The sequence below is a fragment of the Neofelis nebulosa genome, chromosome 17, assembly GCF_028018385.1.
Source record: "Neofelis nebulosa isolate mNeoNeb1 chromosome 17, mNeoNeb1.pri, whole genome shotgun sequence".
NCBI classification, from domain to species: Eukaryota; Metazoa; Chordata; class Mammalia; order Carnivora; family Felidae; genus Neofelis; species Neofelis nebulosa.
Window position 1 is genome coordinate 17,943,989 of NC_080798.1, and position 15,309 is coordinate 17,959,297.

Sequence of the window (15,309 nt, forward strand, 5' to 3'; positions counted from 1 at the left end):
GAGTTCCCGTTGGTTTGAGAAAACGTGCGTCAGGAACGTGGAGCGGAAGTGACTGGGAAGGGAATGGGGTAGTTTAATTCGGGTATTGGAGGGGTACTGTGGTGGACGGTCAGATTTGGGGGTGGCTGGGGGCGGAGATGGGTGTCCAAGAGGGCTGAGAATGGGGATCTAGGGAAGCTCAGATGGGAGTCCAGGGAAACTCTGAGTGTGGAATTCTAGAAAACTCGGGGTGGAGAGTCTAAGGGGTTCAGGTAGGGAAGAAGGTTTGAGAGGAGTCAAGCTCCGGACTAAAGGCCCAAGGTTGCTACAGGGAAGGGGCGCTCGGGAGGGGAAGTGTGAAGGGGTCCGGAGTGGGGGGGATCCGAGGAGACTGAGAGTGGACCTGTCTGAGGAGACTCAGATTGGGGGCACGCGGGTGTTCAGAATGGGGCATCTGAAAGGGCTTGAGGCGGCAGGAGGGTGCATGGGGAGTTTGAATGTTGTTAGAGACCCAGACTCATGGTCGCAGGTTTGAAGTTGTTAGGATGGCATCTCAAACTGTTTGAAGGGGCTTTGGGGTGCAGCCCTGGAGGCTATGCGTGGAGCTCTTGGGAAAGGCTCCCAGTGAGGTCAGAGGATATTCTCTGTGAGAGGCTTAAGGGGCAGAAATGTGTAGTTTCGTGGGCCATTGTGGATGAAGTTTGGGGCAGTGTTCTGGGTACTCACTGTGTCCGGGTGGCTTTTGAGATGCTGAGGACTCAGGTTTTAGAAACCAAGTGAGTTTCACTCTAGGGCCAAGGTGAGGCCCTGGCCCTTGATAAAGCAGAAAATGGGATCATAGCCTGAGGGTGGGAGGCTTGGTGACTTCAGAGTATCCTCCCCTCCCCCACAGGACTGGGTGCATGGAGTTGGTGTCCATGGAGGATCAGGATGCCAGGGTCCCAGCCCTGGAACCATTCAGGGTGGAACAGGTTGTCAGACTGGGGGTGCAGAGGGTGAAGGTGGGGACTAGAGGGTGGGGGATAGAGTGGGGATAGGCAGGCCGACTCCTGAGTTTGTGGGCTTGGACTGCTCCTTCCCTCCAAATTCATTCTTACCCTCAGGGTACAGCCCCACCCTCACCCCCACTTCCCACCCTCAAAACGGGCATTAGTCCTTTGACTTCAGGCCCTAGCCTGTTTGGGAACATCTGGAGACCCTTCAGAGGGAGGGTCTGCTCAGTGATACTAGAGCCCCGGTGTAGGTTGAAGGGCCACACCTTCACGGGGATCTCTATCCTAGGCACCACCTGTAATCTACTATGTCCCTGACTTCATCTCCAAGGAAGAGGAGGAGTATTTGCTTCGACAGGTAACCCCAACACCCTTCCAGTTTGTTTTTCCCTCCTTCCCAGATCCCTCCCCAATCTCCAGGTTCTGTGTGAGAGTCCCTAAGGCTACAGTAAAGATCCTGGCAGGAAGGAGAGTGACTTCCAGCACCCATCCCTCATCTTCCCTTTTCCTCTCTCAGGACCTGCTGGGGTGTGTCAGAGCTTTTCCCAGGAAGCTTAGAAGAAACCAAACTGATTCTTAGGAAGGTAGTTCTTATGCAGCTCAGACTCCCGGTGCTGGGATAGCCCAGTGCAGCCTTCAAAACAGATGTTACTGAGATCAGATTCGTTATGCTAGAAACACGGTTACAAGTCTTATACCCTCTGTGCTGAGATAGCCCAATCCTGCTATCATAGAGAAAAGGAGGTTATAAACATAGGCTGAGATAGCCCGGTTCAGGCCCTTGAGGTTTGGGGAATTAGGAATTTGCAGTTTCAGATTTCTGTGCTGACATAACTCAGGCATCAGAATGCTACAGAGTAAACTCTTCCCTCTGCTGAGATGGCTCAGCATACACTCTGAGTCTTGGGAATAAGGTTACTATGCTCAAATCACCTGTGCTGAGATAGCCCAGTATTCTGTATTCTATTCTTAAGGTTTAGGGAGAGAAGAATTTAAAAAGCTCAGCTCCTTTGGAGTCTCAGACCGTTAGTCGTAGAGCACAGATCTTCCCTGTGCTATCTCAACTAGTGTTGTCTAGTTTGAGTCCCAGGAATAAGTTAGCTACAGAACACAGACTCTTGTGCTGAGATAGCCCCTTCCAGCCCCATAACTGTGAAAGGAATGAGATTATCAAATAGAGTACATATTTCTTGGAGATTGCCTGTTGTAGACCTTTGGGATCTTGGCTGTGGAGAGTTTTCTTTCTTTCTTTCCCTTCCATCCTTCCTTTTTTTAAACATGTATTCATTTCTGAGAGACAGAGAGATGGATTGTGAGCAGGGGAGGGGCAGAGCGAGGGGGAGACACAGAATCCAAAGCAGGCTCCAGGTTCTGAGCTGTCAGCACAGAGCCCAACGCGGGGCTCTAACTCACAAACCACTAGATCATGACCTGAACCGAAGTCAGACACTTAACCGACTGAGCCACTAAGGCGCCCTTCTTTCTTATTTTGAGATAGAGAGAGAGAGAGAGAGAGAGAGAGAGAGAGAGAGAGAGAGAGGTGTGAGTGGGGGAGGGGCAGAGAGATAAGGAGTGAGAGAATCCCAAACAGGCTCCACTCTTCAGCACTGAGCCTGAAGCGAGGCTCAATCCCAAGAGCTGTGAGATCATAATGTGAGCCGAGATCAAGAGCCAAGACACTTAACCAACTGAGCTACCCAGACACCCGGCAGTGGAGCATTTTCAAAGTACTCTCTGCTATGCTGAGACAGCCCAGCTTAGCACATTTTCTCCCTCAGGTGATAGGAGCAAAGAGGTTCCAGAAGTCGGGCTGTGCTGAGATAGCCCAGGATTCAGGAAATTACAGACTGCACACTTTGCTGGGTTAAAAAAGTCCAGTCCAGCCCAGAGTTCTGAGTAGTTTCAGACCACGATTGTGTAGCTCTGGTTCCTTTCCTTGACCCTGGTAGACACAGGGTAGAGGTCAAACAACACAATCCTGGGAACATTCTATCTCAGAGAATAATCCCAGAGATTCTGAGATGACCCATTTCCACCCCAAGTAGAGGGCCCTATGTTGAACTGGGTGGTAGGATCAGTGAGGGTGGTCCTGAAAAAGGACTGATCCCCTCCCCACCTCCTAGGTCTTCAATGCCCCAAAGCCAAAGTGGACCCAGCTCTCTGGGAGGAAGTTACAGAATTGGGGTAAGTGTCCCTGCCTTGGGGGCATGGGTGATTTGGGGATATAGGCTGGGGCAGGTGACTCAGATTGGATAGTCAAGACACTGGGTGGGTCCATGAGGGCTCAAGGGGTTCCCAGGGCCAGGAGGATTCTGAGGGGTGAGTGGAGGTTCTGAGAGGTTAGGGATTTCCTGATAAGTTGGGATATCTCAAAGTGTCCAGGGGTTTGGAGAAGTCAGGAAGCCTTGGAGGCATGGGGTAGTGATCTCCAGAGTCACAGGTTCCCAAGGGTCAGAGTACTGCCAACCACTAGAATATCCCTAATGGGGGTTCCAGGTGCCAGGGCTCCTTGGTTGGGTGTCCTCAGGACCCCATTCCCCTCTCCCAGGTGGGCTCCCCCATCCCCGGGGGATGGTTCCTGAGCGGCTGCCTCTGTGGCTCCAGCGCTACGTGGACAAAGTATCTGACCTCAGCCTTTTTGGAGGTCTCCCAGCCAACCACGTCCTTGTGAACCAGTATCTGCCTGGGGAGGGCATCATGGTAACCACACACCTTCACCCCGACCCCCAGACTTCCGATCCACCATGGGGCAGGGCCTTATGTTGACCCACCTCTACTCATTAAGCAGCCACATACCCCAACCAGGCATTCACCACCTCATCCCAAGCTGGGGTGCCCTCCTTGAGCCCCAGAGGGTGGGGGGATGTGTGGACTCCTGCCCTGCCCAGCCCTGGTGCCCACTCCCCAGCCCCACGAGGACGGGCCACTCTACTACCCGACCGTCAGCACCATCAGCCTGGGCTCCCACACCATGCTGGACCTCTACGAGCCGCGGCAGCCAAAGGACGATGACCCCGCAGAGCAGGTGGGCCCTGAGACGCTGCCCCAGCCACTCGTGGGCATTCTGACATCCCACATTCTCCAAGAAGCCCCAGTCCCTCCTGCTTCCAGGGTACCCCTGATACTCTCCCAGACACCTTCCCCGGTCCCCTCAAGGAGTACACCCATATCCTCCCAGACTCCAGACCCATCCATTTGCAGGGTGCCCTAGAAATGATATCTATAGACACCCCAGTAGCCTCACCTGCTAAATAAATGCCCCGATGCCCCACAGATCCCCTGGCCCACATGTTCAGAGTGCTCCAATGGCCCAAGGTCCATATAACCTGTGTAAGACTCCCCAATACTCCTAACAGACACCCATATCCTTGGATACCCCAACACCATTTACTCATGCTTGTTCCTGACATCCTCTTAGACATCCTCTCTTTGCCCGCTGCACAAGGCTCCCCAACACAGACCTCTCTGCCACTCCAATAGTGTAGATCTGCCTTGAAGGACACCATCAGATTCTTCTTGGGGCCTCAACCCATGACTCATTTCTCAAGGACCCCCCAGATATACTGACTCCCTTTTGTGGGGGGTTGCTCATGACAGTGGCTTCCCTGACCTTTCTCTCAGTGATGCATTTCTGATACCTCATGGTTCACAGAAACTCCCCTGAACACCCAGCTGCTCCTTTTAGCCCTACATGCTCTTGGGTAGGCTGACATCCCCTTCCAGTGTGTGGGTGTCCTCAAGCATCCCGATGTCTGCAGACAGGCCCAGACCATACTGGCTCCTCACCACCTCACTGTTACTACCCTCCCCCCGCCCTTCCTAGCTTCAGCCAAGCCCTCAGTCCAGTTCCACCATTTCCTAGGACTGCAGATCCCTGGGTCTAAGTCCCAACCCCTTGGGGATCCCAGCTGCAATTCCCTTAGACACCCCCATCTGCAACCACGTTCCTGCCTCCTCCCAAGAGACTGCTTGCCCTCGCTCCCCACCCCCATCCCCCCCCCCCCACACTAACTGAGACCCATAGGATTTCCCCTGCAAAGCTCCATGGGAGCACAGTTGCCCCTCAGCCTTTGCCCCTGGGAACTCGCTGACCCTTGCCCCCCTGACCATTAAATTCTGCTGACCACTACCCCCCCCCCTTGACTTCTGAGGGGCCCGCTGACCTTCATCCCGTCCCGCAGCCCCGGTCCCCGCCCCGGCCGACCACCTCGCTGTTGCTGGAACCGCGCAGCCTCCTGGTGCTCCGTGGCACCGCCTACACGCGCCTCCTTCACGGCATCGCAGCTGCCCGAGTAGATGCGCTGGACGCCACCTCCCTGCCACCCAACGCCGCCGCCTGCCCGTCTGCGCGGCCGGGAGCCAGCCTGGTCCGTGGCACGCGCGTCTCGCTGACCATCCGCCGCGTGCCCCGCGTACTGCGCACCAGCCTCCTGCTCAGCAAGTGATGCCAGGCGCCCGCCCTGCTCACATTCCCGGCTCTCCACCTCCTGACAGCTGTGACCCTGTGACCTTGGAACCCTGGGGCAGAGATGGCTCCCCCCCTCCCCGGGTTATTTATTTTCCCAGTAACTTTGTGGGAACTACAGGAAGAGGCCCCATTTCAAATAAACCAACAAAAATCTTTCTTTGGTTTTTGATGGAGGGGGGGGGGGGCGGGGGCAGATGCGGGTTCCTGAGGGGTACGGTGTCTGGGACCTTGGATGGTGTGGGTCCTGGGGTCAGATGTACAGGTCCCTGAGTGGGGCAGAATCCATGGCTCATGAGGGGTCAGGGTTGTATCGGGAAACCCCTTAGGTGGGATGAGTGGGGTAAACCTGGGAGGTTCCGCTAACTGGCAGGCTAGGGAAGAAGGAGTTAAGTGGTGCTGCTGCCACCTGAGCCGGGCATCAAATGACCTGAGTCCAGTTCTGCTAGTGAGGAGGTGGAGCTGAGCCTGCCCCCAGGCCTCTGGCTGCCTCAGGCCTGTGTGAGTCCTGCTGAGGAGGTCTGGGGGGATGCCCCTGGCCAGGAAAAGAGCTCTCACTGGGGATCCTCACTGACTCTCTGTCTCCAGGCTCCCAGCTATGGCCCTCCCCCCACCTCTGGGCCCTAGATTCCCCTCAGAGCCCCTCAACTACCCCGCTGGAGCCCCTAGGGAACTGGACATTGCTAGATGCACCATCTGCCCTGCATCTGGAGAGAAGAGAATCAGGTAGGGGCTGGGCTTTGGAACTTAGGTCCCAAAAGGGTGGAGGCAGTAGCAGGGGCATTTTGAGGGGGGGAGGCACTATGGCTATGATCACCTAGGGACATGGGAGGGGCACCTAAGGACAGGGGTAGGGTAGGGTGGATAATGGACACCTAGGCTCAGCCAGAGGCCTGTCAATGCCTCCTACCTCCCAGACGAGAACAGGCCCAGAAACTGGGGCAAGACTCCTTGGACCCTCCTGAACACTTCCAGGGTGGGCTGAGGGGCACTGAGCCTGCTGCTGGTCCCCTGAGATTGCCAGCACCCTCTTCCAGTGAGGACCCAGCTGGGGGCAGACACCGTGAGGTGAGCTGAGGTGATCCAGGCCCCCTTGTGCCAGCCCCCACCTCCTCTCCCCCAGAATCTGGCCTCCAAACTGGGCATGAGGTGATGATTCTGGAAAAGTGTTGGGCATCTGTGGGGGGAGGGACACTCCAGAAAATGATTCTTTACCAATCACTATAGAAAATCTTTATTATTTTGCCAACTGGGAGAGAATTAGCTCGTCATTGACCCTGGTGCAGTCCCATTCCTTGTGGGGATATCCAGCCCCATCACCCACTCTCTGTTCAGACCCCCAGGCCCCTTATGTCCACACTTCTAGGAGCCTTGAAAACCTGGAGATTCTGTCCAGGCCCGGCTCCACTGGGAAGGACTCCAGGTGGGAGCAGCCCTGGTGCAGACCAGAGATGGACTCTGCTACAGAAGGAGCCTGCAGAAGAGGGGTGGCAATGGAAGTGGGGGCAAGGTCTGGGTTGGCCCACCGACCCTGACTCAGTTCCCTGTGTTCCCCAGCACCTCATCTCTGGCCAGGAAGTATTGGAGGCTGAGCAGGACAGCCTATCCCTTTGCCTGTTGGGGCTGGGCCTCCGGCTGCAGGACCTAGAGCAAGGCATGGGGCCCTGGGCATCAGCCCAGAGCGGGATGGTCCAGCTGCAGGTGGGCAGTGGGAGGCAACGGTATGGGAGGGTGGGCGGGGCCTCAGGAATGGGTACCAGCTTCCTGGGATGGGAAATGCGTTTACTCCATGTTCTAGGTGTTTGGGTAAGAGAAGGGGGAAGGGATGTAACTCCAGATAGCTGATCTCTGGTGCTCCTGGTGTGTGGGTGGGGGGTGGGAGTGGTGTCCAACCTTCTGTCCCCAGGCGCTACAGGCAGACCTATGTGGAGCAGCTGAGCGTGTAGATGCACTGCTGGCATTCGGTGAGGGGCTGGCACAGCGGAGTGAGCCTCAGGCCCGGGCATCCCTGGAGCAGGTCCTGAGGGCCCTCAGAGCCCACCGAGATGGCATCTTTCGGCGACTGTGGTGGCTGCAGGCCCAGCTGGTCAGCTACAGCCTGGTATGGCCCACCCTGGCAGTCCCCACCCAAGGTACCAATTCCACAACCCCCATGACTCTGTCCTCTGACCAGGTGTTCGAGGAGGCCAGTACACTGGACCAGGACTTGGAAGTTGAGGGGGACTTGGACGGGCCAGGACCTGGTGGGGCCTGGGGGCCCTGGGCACCCAGTAGCCTCCCTACTCCTGCAGAGTTGGAGTGGGACCCGGCAGGGGATGTTGGAGGCCTCAGGCCCTTGGGGCAAAAGACAGCCTGGACACCAGGAGCTCCCTGTGAGCTATGTGGCCACAGGGTCCCCGAGGGCAGGGGACAAGGCCTTGAGGTGAGAGCAGGTAGGGGACACCCTTCCTCCACAGGCACCCTTGGGATACCTCTGTGTGCCTCCTAGTAGGGTACTTCCCTTTCAAGGGGGTCTCGGTGGCTCTGTGTCTCCCTCTCTCTCTCTCAGTGTCTCTTTCTTGCTGTCTCAATGCTGTCCTCCCTCCCTCCCCCTGCCTCTCTCGGTCTCTGTGTCTTCCTCTATCTTAGCCTCCTGGTTTTTCAAACATTCCAAATTCACTCCTATTTCAAAGCCCCCAGACACATGCCCAGCTCACTTCCTCACTTCATTCCAGTCTCTCCCCAAATCTCACTTCTTCAGAGAGGCCTGTCCTGATCTCCAAACATTATCACTCCTTAACCTCTTTATTTTCTAACAGCACTTACCACATCTTGACATCGTACATTTATTTATTAATGTACAGTCTCTCTTTGCTAGAATATAAGCTCCGTGGATGCCAGGACTTTTCCTATTTGCATGCCCACCACATCCTCAGATTCTAGAACAGTGCCGGCATGTAATGGACCCTCATTAAATATTTGTTGAGTGAATGAATAAGTAATGTCTCTTCTCGGTTTCTTCGGCTCTGTCCCTCTCTTGTCTCTCCCTGAGATATTTTTCTTCCCCCAGAATCTCACCTCTGTGACAACCCCGTCTTGGCCTTTGCCCAACTTTGTGTCTGTCACTAGTTCTCTGAGAACTCCCACACCTTTATTTCCCCACAGGACATGCTCATGTCGGGCTTCGGCCACCGGAAACACTTAGCAGGTCAGCGAAGACGCTCCCTGGTCCGGAAGCCTCAGGTGAGATGGTCCTCAGCCAGCTGTATCACTCTGGAATTTTGATGGCAAGTGACAGAAACCTAACCCAAATGGAATTACACAAAAAAGAGGATGTAATTTTTTTCATGTAACTGACAAGGCTGGGTGCTGCTGAAGAGATCTCAAATGCTGTCAGGGCTCAGTCCTTTCCTCTTTCAGGCTCTACTTCTCCAAGATGGATTCTTTCTCAGCAAATGGCCACCCCAATACTCGCCCATACTGAATACTCATTTCCCACTGGTATGCCCACCCAAGGAGAAGCAGAGTGCCACCGACCTGCTGGCAGCAATGTCCCAGGGCTGCCTCCCACTTGCCCAGCTTGGGTCATGGCCTGCACCCTGAACCAATCACAGTGGCCAAACTGATGGAGTGCTCTCATTGGCCAGATCTGGCTCACATGCCCAGTCACGGAAGTAGAGACGTGTGGGGTCAGCCACATAAGAACCTGAAGGGCTGAGAGGGGGGCGGCATGATACCCTCCACCCACTGTACAAATTGAGCCACTGTTACCAGGAGAAGGAAGACTGGATGGAGGGCAGGCACAGATATCCACTACACTGGAGAGGGTTGGGAGGGTTCCAGGAAAGAAGGAAAAATAAACTCAGCCCCATAGGTCTATGGTAGGAAGGAAGAGTCCAGAGTAAGTGTCCCTCCCATCCATTCTGCTGCTGGCTGCTGTCTCCCCTTAGGACAAGAAGCAGGCATCTCCCAACCTGCAGGATGTGATGTTGGAGGTAGACCCTGGGTGAGATGCTCGGGAGATGGGTCTGGGGGTGGGGGGTACAGGGCTCATAGTGGCAGCGCACCATAGTTTCAACATTGCATTTCTCTTCACAGAGCCCCTCCTCCTGCATCCAGGTGGTCCCTGACCTTCCTCATTCTCCTCCTCTTCCTTCTCCTCGTGGGTGCCACATTGCTCCTGCCACCGTCAGGGGGGTCCTGCTGCTCTCCTGCCCGACTGGCCAGGACACCTCATCTGGTGCTCAGCTATGTCAATGGTCCCCCCCCAGTCTGAGAACATGGCCCAGACATATGTAATAAATGGTCAATGTCCAAGGATGTGTCTTAGTCCATTTGGTCTGCTATAACAAAATAACAGACTGGGTAGCTTATAAACAATGAAGTTTATTTCTCACAGTTCTGGAGGCTGGGAAGTCCAAGATCAAGGTGCCAGCAGAGTGGCTATCTGGTGAGGGCCTGCTTTCTTCTTCATAGATGGTCACCTTCTCACTATGTCCTCACATGACAGAAGGGGCAGGGAGCTCTCTTTTATAAGGATTCCAAATTCCTTTTATGAGGAATTCACTGTCACAACATAATTATTTCCCAAAGGCCTCACCTCCTAATACTATCACACTGGGGTGTTAGGACTTCAACATATGAATCTTGAGGGAGGCACAAACATTCAGAGGATACTGGGTGTTTGAAAACTCAGAATTTGGGATGCAGTCCTGGTGTCTGGGCAGCCCCCTCCACAGATCTCTTTGCTTTGAGTGTACAGCACAGAACTGAATCAGCCCATCTTGGATTGGGGTCCCCCAGGCCCTGAGGCAAAGATTCAAGCACAAGTAGTTTATTAGGGAGGTGACCCCTAGGCAGACTGATAGGGGAGTGGGAAAGTGAGCCAGGGAAGGCAGTTAATGAGTTGGTTGCCGCTCTGGGCATCTGGGGCACCATCCCACTAGGGACCTCTGCGAGACTGTGTGGGACACACTCAAAGTTGGTCCACCAAAAGGGTGAAGAAGTTGTGCCATTTATGTACCAGCTTCCGTCTCTCATTGGTTAAGGACTGTTCCTGGAGATGTTAACTCCCCACCACTTCCAGTCTCTTCTGCCTGTCAAGGCTCCTCAGGCAAAGAGGCACAGGTGCATCCGTACAGGTTCTCCATTCAAACATTGTACATGGCGGGCTCCCAGGCTGGGCCATCGCTGGTGTAGGATTATGAAACCCCCCTTCCCCAGGGTCCTGATGACACCAAGCTGAATTGTCAGGGCTCAGTCCTGTAGTCTAGTCCCCAGCCTCAGGTGTCTAAGCTCATCCTCTCCTCAGAGTTTATGCTATCAGGACAAGAGGTAGAACAAGACTAGACTCAAGAACAGAGGCAGAACCCTTGCTAGGCTCCTGGATGTACACTAAACACACATCCCTTCCTTAATGCTCACAACCACCCAATGGTGTGTCCCCACTTAACAGAATGGAAGCTGAGGCTATAAAGGGGAAGCCCTGGCCTGAGGCCACACAGGGAACAAGAGGCTGAAGCCCAATTCCCACTGATTTAAGTGGAATGGGAACTGATTTGGGGGGGTAACTGAAAAGTTCAGGCTGCAAGGACAGCTGGATCCGGGGGCACAAATGATATCTCTTCCAGTTCTTTCCTCTGGTTTGGCTTCACTCTTACCTAGCAGTAGCCAGAGTGCCCCTCAAAACCTCTAAGCATACATCCCACCAATTCAGCAGCCAACAGGACAATCACTCTTCCCTTACAGCCCAAAGCTGGCTCCCCTGGCCCGTGTCACCTGCTGTCAGCCCTCCCTGAATCATATGCGCTGAAAATGGGGGAGAAGTGAGTCTCCAAAGAAAACCAAGGAGCTGTCCAGAAGGGGGAATGGACACTGAGGGAGAGGGGCAGGAAGCAGCAGATTCTGGAAAAACCAGAACACAAACCTGACCTGTTTTCACATCAAGTGCATATTGTCCACACCAAGACTCTGTCCCCAACCAAGAAAAGGCATGGTCTCCCTGGTGTCACCATAAATAGGGCCAGCAGAGTCTTGGCAATTCTGACCCAACTGACCAAGTAATGGGACAAATCTGTACCACTCATTCATTCATTCAAAACTAAGTGTCTGCTTTGAGTCAGTTCCTGGTCAAAGAGCAGGACCAGGGCAGTGAACAAAACAGGTGAAAATTCTTGTCCCCATGGGGCCAACATTCTATAGGGGAGATCAACAGTAAATAAAATCTGTAATAAATAATAATACTAAATAATACTAATAAATTAATTTTAAAAACTAGGTAAAATCTGTAATAGGTCAGTTGGTGATTAAGTGCTAAGGGGAAAACTAAAGCGGCCAAAGGGAAAGGGGGTACAATTTAATTAGGGTGGTTGAGGAAGGCATCAGGGAAATAATTATGTCATTATGTTGTAATTAAGTGATTAGAGCAAATTGTAGTGAGGAAACAAGCCACAGGACTCCTAGAGTGATGCTGTCCAAGACAGATGTAACATGAGGCACAAATACAATTTTATTTTATTAGTATTATTTTTTACAGGAGATATGTTTATTGAATACACTGCAAGGGAGCAGCGGCCAGGACAGCAAAGGAGAGACTGTCTGCCATGAGGTGGTGGTGAGGGACTATAGTTACAGGGCGGAGTGATGAAGTATGGCGACATAAGGAATTTTCCTTTTTTTGGTAACTGTGCCTGGTTGAGGGAAGCCCATTGATCAGTTAGGGCCTATGATTATTTCTAGGCAGGTCACTTAATGAGACTGCATTCAGTTTGGTGGTCACTGTGGGCCTTTTCGCTTCACTCAAGTTTCCACTGCTCAAGCCTGTTGCCTAAAAAGTGGCCTCAACATTCCCTCCTGACATATCGACAATGATAAATCTTTGGCATTTGGGCAGAGTCTCATCCTCAGTAGCTGCTTTAATTTTAAACTTTCTAATAGTCAACAGTAGAAACAGGTAAAATTTTAATAATTGAGTTTTTACTATTTAACCTTATAGACCCAAAATACTATCATTATAATATGTAACAATATAGAAATAATGTAATATTTTATAATTCTTTTTTCTTACAAAGCCTTTGAAATCTGGTAATGCTACCAAAACAATAAAATTGTGTTTAATGGAAAAAACATTTTACACTGCTTGTTTTTACATTTCAGTTACTTAAAATTTATAAAATTTTTATCCTTATTACTATTTAAAATTTTTTTTAATGTTTATTTATTTTTGAGAGAGAGACAGAGCACAAGCAGGGGAGGGGCAGAGAGAGAGGGAGACACAGAATCCAAAGCAGGCTCCAGGTTCTGAGCTGTCAGCACAGATCCCAATGTGGGGCTCGAACTCACAAACTGTGAGATCATGACCTGAGCCAAAGTCAGATGCTCAACCAACTGAGCCACACAGGTGCCCCAAAATTTATTTAAAAATTTAAAAATTCCCTAGTCCCTAATCACATTTCAAATGCTCAAGCCCCAGGTTGCTCCCAGTTATCATAATAGGTAGAGGGGGAAAGTGCAAAGGCCCAGAGATAGAAGTGTGTCTGGCATGTGGGAAGGCCAGTGTGTCTAGAACATGAGTGGTGGAGGGGGAGCGTGGGAGAAGGTGAGGTGAGAGAAGTGACAGGGCCAGATCAGGTGAGACCCTGTGGATCACAGAGAGGACTTCTGATGTGAGTTAGGCTGGGGACCACTGGAGTTTGTTTTCCCAACTTCAATTCTGATACTTTTTGAACTTGTACAAAAAGAGAAGGGACAGCATTACAAGTCCTCATGGGCTCATCACCAGCTCCAGTTATTATCAACTCAGGGCCAATCCTCCCAAGCACCCACTCCCCTCTCTCTAGATTACTTTGAAGCCAATTCTAGACATCATATCATTTTACTCACGAGCAATTCATGGAGTACTGCCAGATCAGGATTGTTTTAAAATCAAATCACAATACTTTTACTGCTGTAAAGAAAACCCTAGTCATTCTTCCACATAATTTATATCCAGAATTGTCCAGTGCTGTATGAGGGAGGAAGCTGAGCAAGAGTGGTGGTAACACAAGATGCCTGGCTGGCTCAGTTGGTAGAGCGTGCGACTCTTGAGGGGTTATGAACTCGAGCCCCACATTGAGTGTAGAGACTACTCAAAAATAAAGTCTTAAAAAAAAAATAATTATGGTGGTAACTTGCTGGTGTGGCTAGTGGCTCCTCATCAGGTACTGTGAGTTTCCCACACTTCCCTAAGGCCACACTAGGTCACTTCACGTGCCTGGTCACTGGCTCGGCCCCTTGGGACAGCTGAGTGTGGGACCCAAGACAAGAACATATTCTAGTGAACTGTCGTTCCCAATAGAACGGAGATCAGAATCTGTAAGGGAAACCAGATATTATTTCACAAAAGCCACCTGTGTGGCTCAGTCGGTTAAGCATCTGACTTTGGCTCAGGTCACGATCTCATGGCTTGTGAGTTAGAGCCCTGCATCAGGCTCTGTGCTGATAGCTCAGAGCCTGGAGTCTGCTTCAGATTCTGTCTCTCTCTCTCTCTCAAAAATAAACAATTAAAAATTTTTTTTAAAAGGTAAAAAATCCATGGGGCGCCTGGGTGGCACAGTCGGTTAAGCGTCCGACTTCAGCCAGGTCACGATCTCACGGTCCGTGAGTTCGAGCCCCGCGTCGGGCTCTGGGCTGATGGCTCGGAGCCTGGAGCCTGTTTCTGATTCTGTGTCTCCCTCTCTCTCTGCCCCTCCCCCGTTCATGCTCTGTCTCTCTCTGTCCCAAAAATAAATAAAAAACGTTGAAAAAAAAATTTTTTTAAAAAAAAGGTAAAAAATCCAGAAATTTAATTGTAATTGATTACTAGATCTGTGAAGCTACGCCTTTAAACGATGCATAAGAGATTTATAAAGTCTGAAAATAACAGGCTTTACTGTTTTCAAATCTGCTGTAAAAATGTGCCTTGTGTGTAAAGATCTCTGGTGCCCAAATGTAAATGATCATTGGCCTTTGTGTTCATGTAACTTTTTGTTTCAAATTACTGAAAAGTTTTAAGACTAGCACATCAAACTCCCATATACCTTTCACCCAGATTCACCGCTAACATTTTACCCCATGTGCTTCACCATTTACACTCTTGCTAGTATATTTATGTATGTGCATGTATTTTGGACCATTTTGAAAGCACATTGTAGACATGATTGATACTCTTTACTCCTAAATACTTTGGTGTATAGTTCTTTTTAATTTTTTTTTTTTTTTTTTTTTTTTTGAGAGAGAGCACAGCTGAGGAGAGGGGCAGAGGGAGAGAGAGAATCTTAAGCAGGCTCCATGATCAACATGGGCCCCCAACTTAGGGCTTGATCGCATGACCCTGGATCTGACCTGAGCTGAAGTCCAGAGTTGGACACTCAACCAACTCACCCAGGCACCCCTGGTGTGTAGTTCTTAGGAACAAGAGCATTCTCTAACACTAGTGTAGTTATCAGAATCAGGAAATTTAGCCACTCCATTCAATTCTGTTATTAATCCACAATACACACTCCAAATTACTCCAAGCCCCATAAGTCCTTTATCGCAATTTTCTTAGACCAGGAGGTTCCTGTTTGACAGGGCTAAGGGATTGAGAAGCATTGACCCTGGGCCTTAGCAGAGTAAAAAAAGACACAGCACAAATACAGAGAGTATCAACCATATGTAAACATTGGCACACTTTGAGTCAAAGGCTTGGGGGAGGTTTATTTGGGATATGATCCCAGGAGACAGGAGTTAGGGAGTGGGGAGAGTGAGACAGGCCAGGGGATATGCCAGAAAAGGTGCTCATGAAATGGTAACTGCTGTGGGCGACTGGGGCTCAGTCCCACAGGGGGCCTCTGAGGAACCTTGGGGAATAGACCTGCACTTGTCTCATCAGACAAC

At 51.4% G+C, this 15,309-nt stretch overlaps 2 protein-coding genes across 4 annotated transcripts; both read left to right on the plus strand.

Annotated features, from left to right (window-relative positions):
- Positions 1-306: 306 nt before the first annotated feature.
- On the plus strand, positions 307-5,200 carry ALKBH6 (alkB homolog 6). The gene is made up of 7 exons (XM_058708726.1): positions 307-755; positions 872-950; positions 1,261-1,329; positions 3,095-3,155; positions 3,520-3,671; positions 3,918-3,996; positions 5,153-5,200. The coding sequence occupies exons 1-6, from the start codon at positions 499-501 to the stop codon at positions 3,981-3,983; spliced, it is 684 nt and encodes a 227-aa protein (XP_058564709.1). The 5' UTR covers positions 307-498; the 3' UTR covers positions 3,984-3,996; positions 5,153-5,200.
- A 24-nt stretch (positions 5,201-5,224) lies between these two features.
- SYNE4 (spectrin repeat containing nuclear envelope family member 4) lies at positions 5,225-9,732 on the plus strand. Of its 3 annotated transcripts, none has more exons than XM_058708724.1 (9): positions 5,225-5,338; positions 6,025-6,162; positions 6,354-6,504; positions 6,994-7,137; positions 7,343-7,537; positions 7,610-7,868; positions 8,581-8,658; positions 9,366-9,421; positions 9,514-9,732. In XM_058708724.1, exons 1-9 carry the CDS (start codon positions 5,268-5,270, stop codon positions 9,712-9,714), a joined length of 1,293 nt encoding a protein of 430 aa, XP_058564707.1. In that variant the 5' UTR covers positions 5,225-5,267; the 3' UTR covers positions 9,715-9,732. The 3 variants fall into 3 exon arrangements, with proteins under 3 accessions (XP_058564707.1, XP_058564708.1, XP_058564706.1); XM_058708725.1 differs by having other exon boundaries at positions 7,610-7,858; XM_058708723.1 differs by lacking the exon at positions 5,225-5,338 and adding an exon at positions 5,424-5,937 and having other exon boundaries at positions 6,772-7,137.
- The last annotated feature ends 5,577 nt before the right edge of the window (positions 9,733-15,309 follow it).

Bases quoted from the DNA above. Each gene is read 5' to 3' on its own strand.
- ALKBH6 (XM_058708726.1), top strand. From the start codon at position 499: ATGGTCGCAGGTTTGAAGTTGTTAGGATGGCATCTCAAACTGTTTGAA. The intron at 756-871 runs GTGAGTTTCACT...CCTCCCCCACAG, and splicing joins ACTCAGGTTTTAGAAACCAA to GACTGGGTGCATGGAGTTGG. The intron at 1,330-3,094 runs GTAACCCCAACA...CCCACCTCCTAG, and splicing joins AGGAGTATTTGCTTCGACAG to GTCTTCAATGCCCCAAAGCC.
- SYNE4 (XM_058708723.1), top strand. From the start codon at position 6,035: ATGGCCCTCCCCCCACCTCTGGGCCCTAGATTCCCCTCAGAGCCCCTC. The intron at 7,138-7,342 runs GTGGGCAGTGGG...TTCTGTCCCCAG, and splicing joins GCGGGATGGTCCAGCTGCAG to GCGCTACAGGCAGACCTATG. The intron at 7,538-7,609 runs GTATGGCCCACC...TCCTCTGACCAG, and splicing joins AGCTGGTCAGCTACAGCCTG to GTGTTCGAGGAGGCCAGTAC.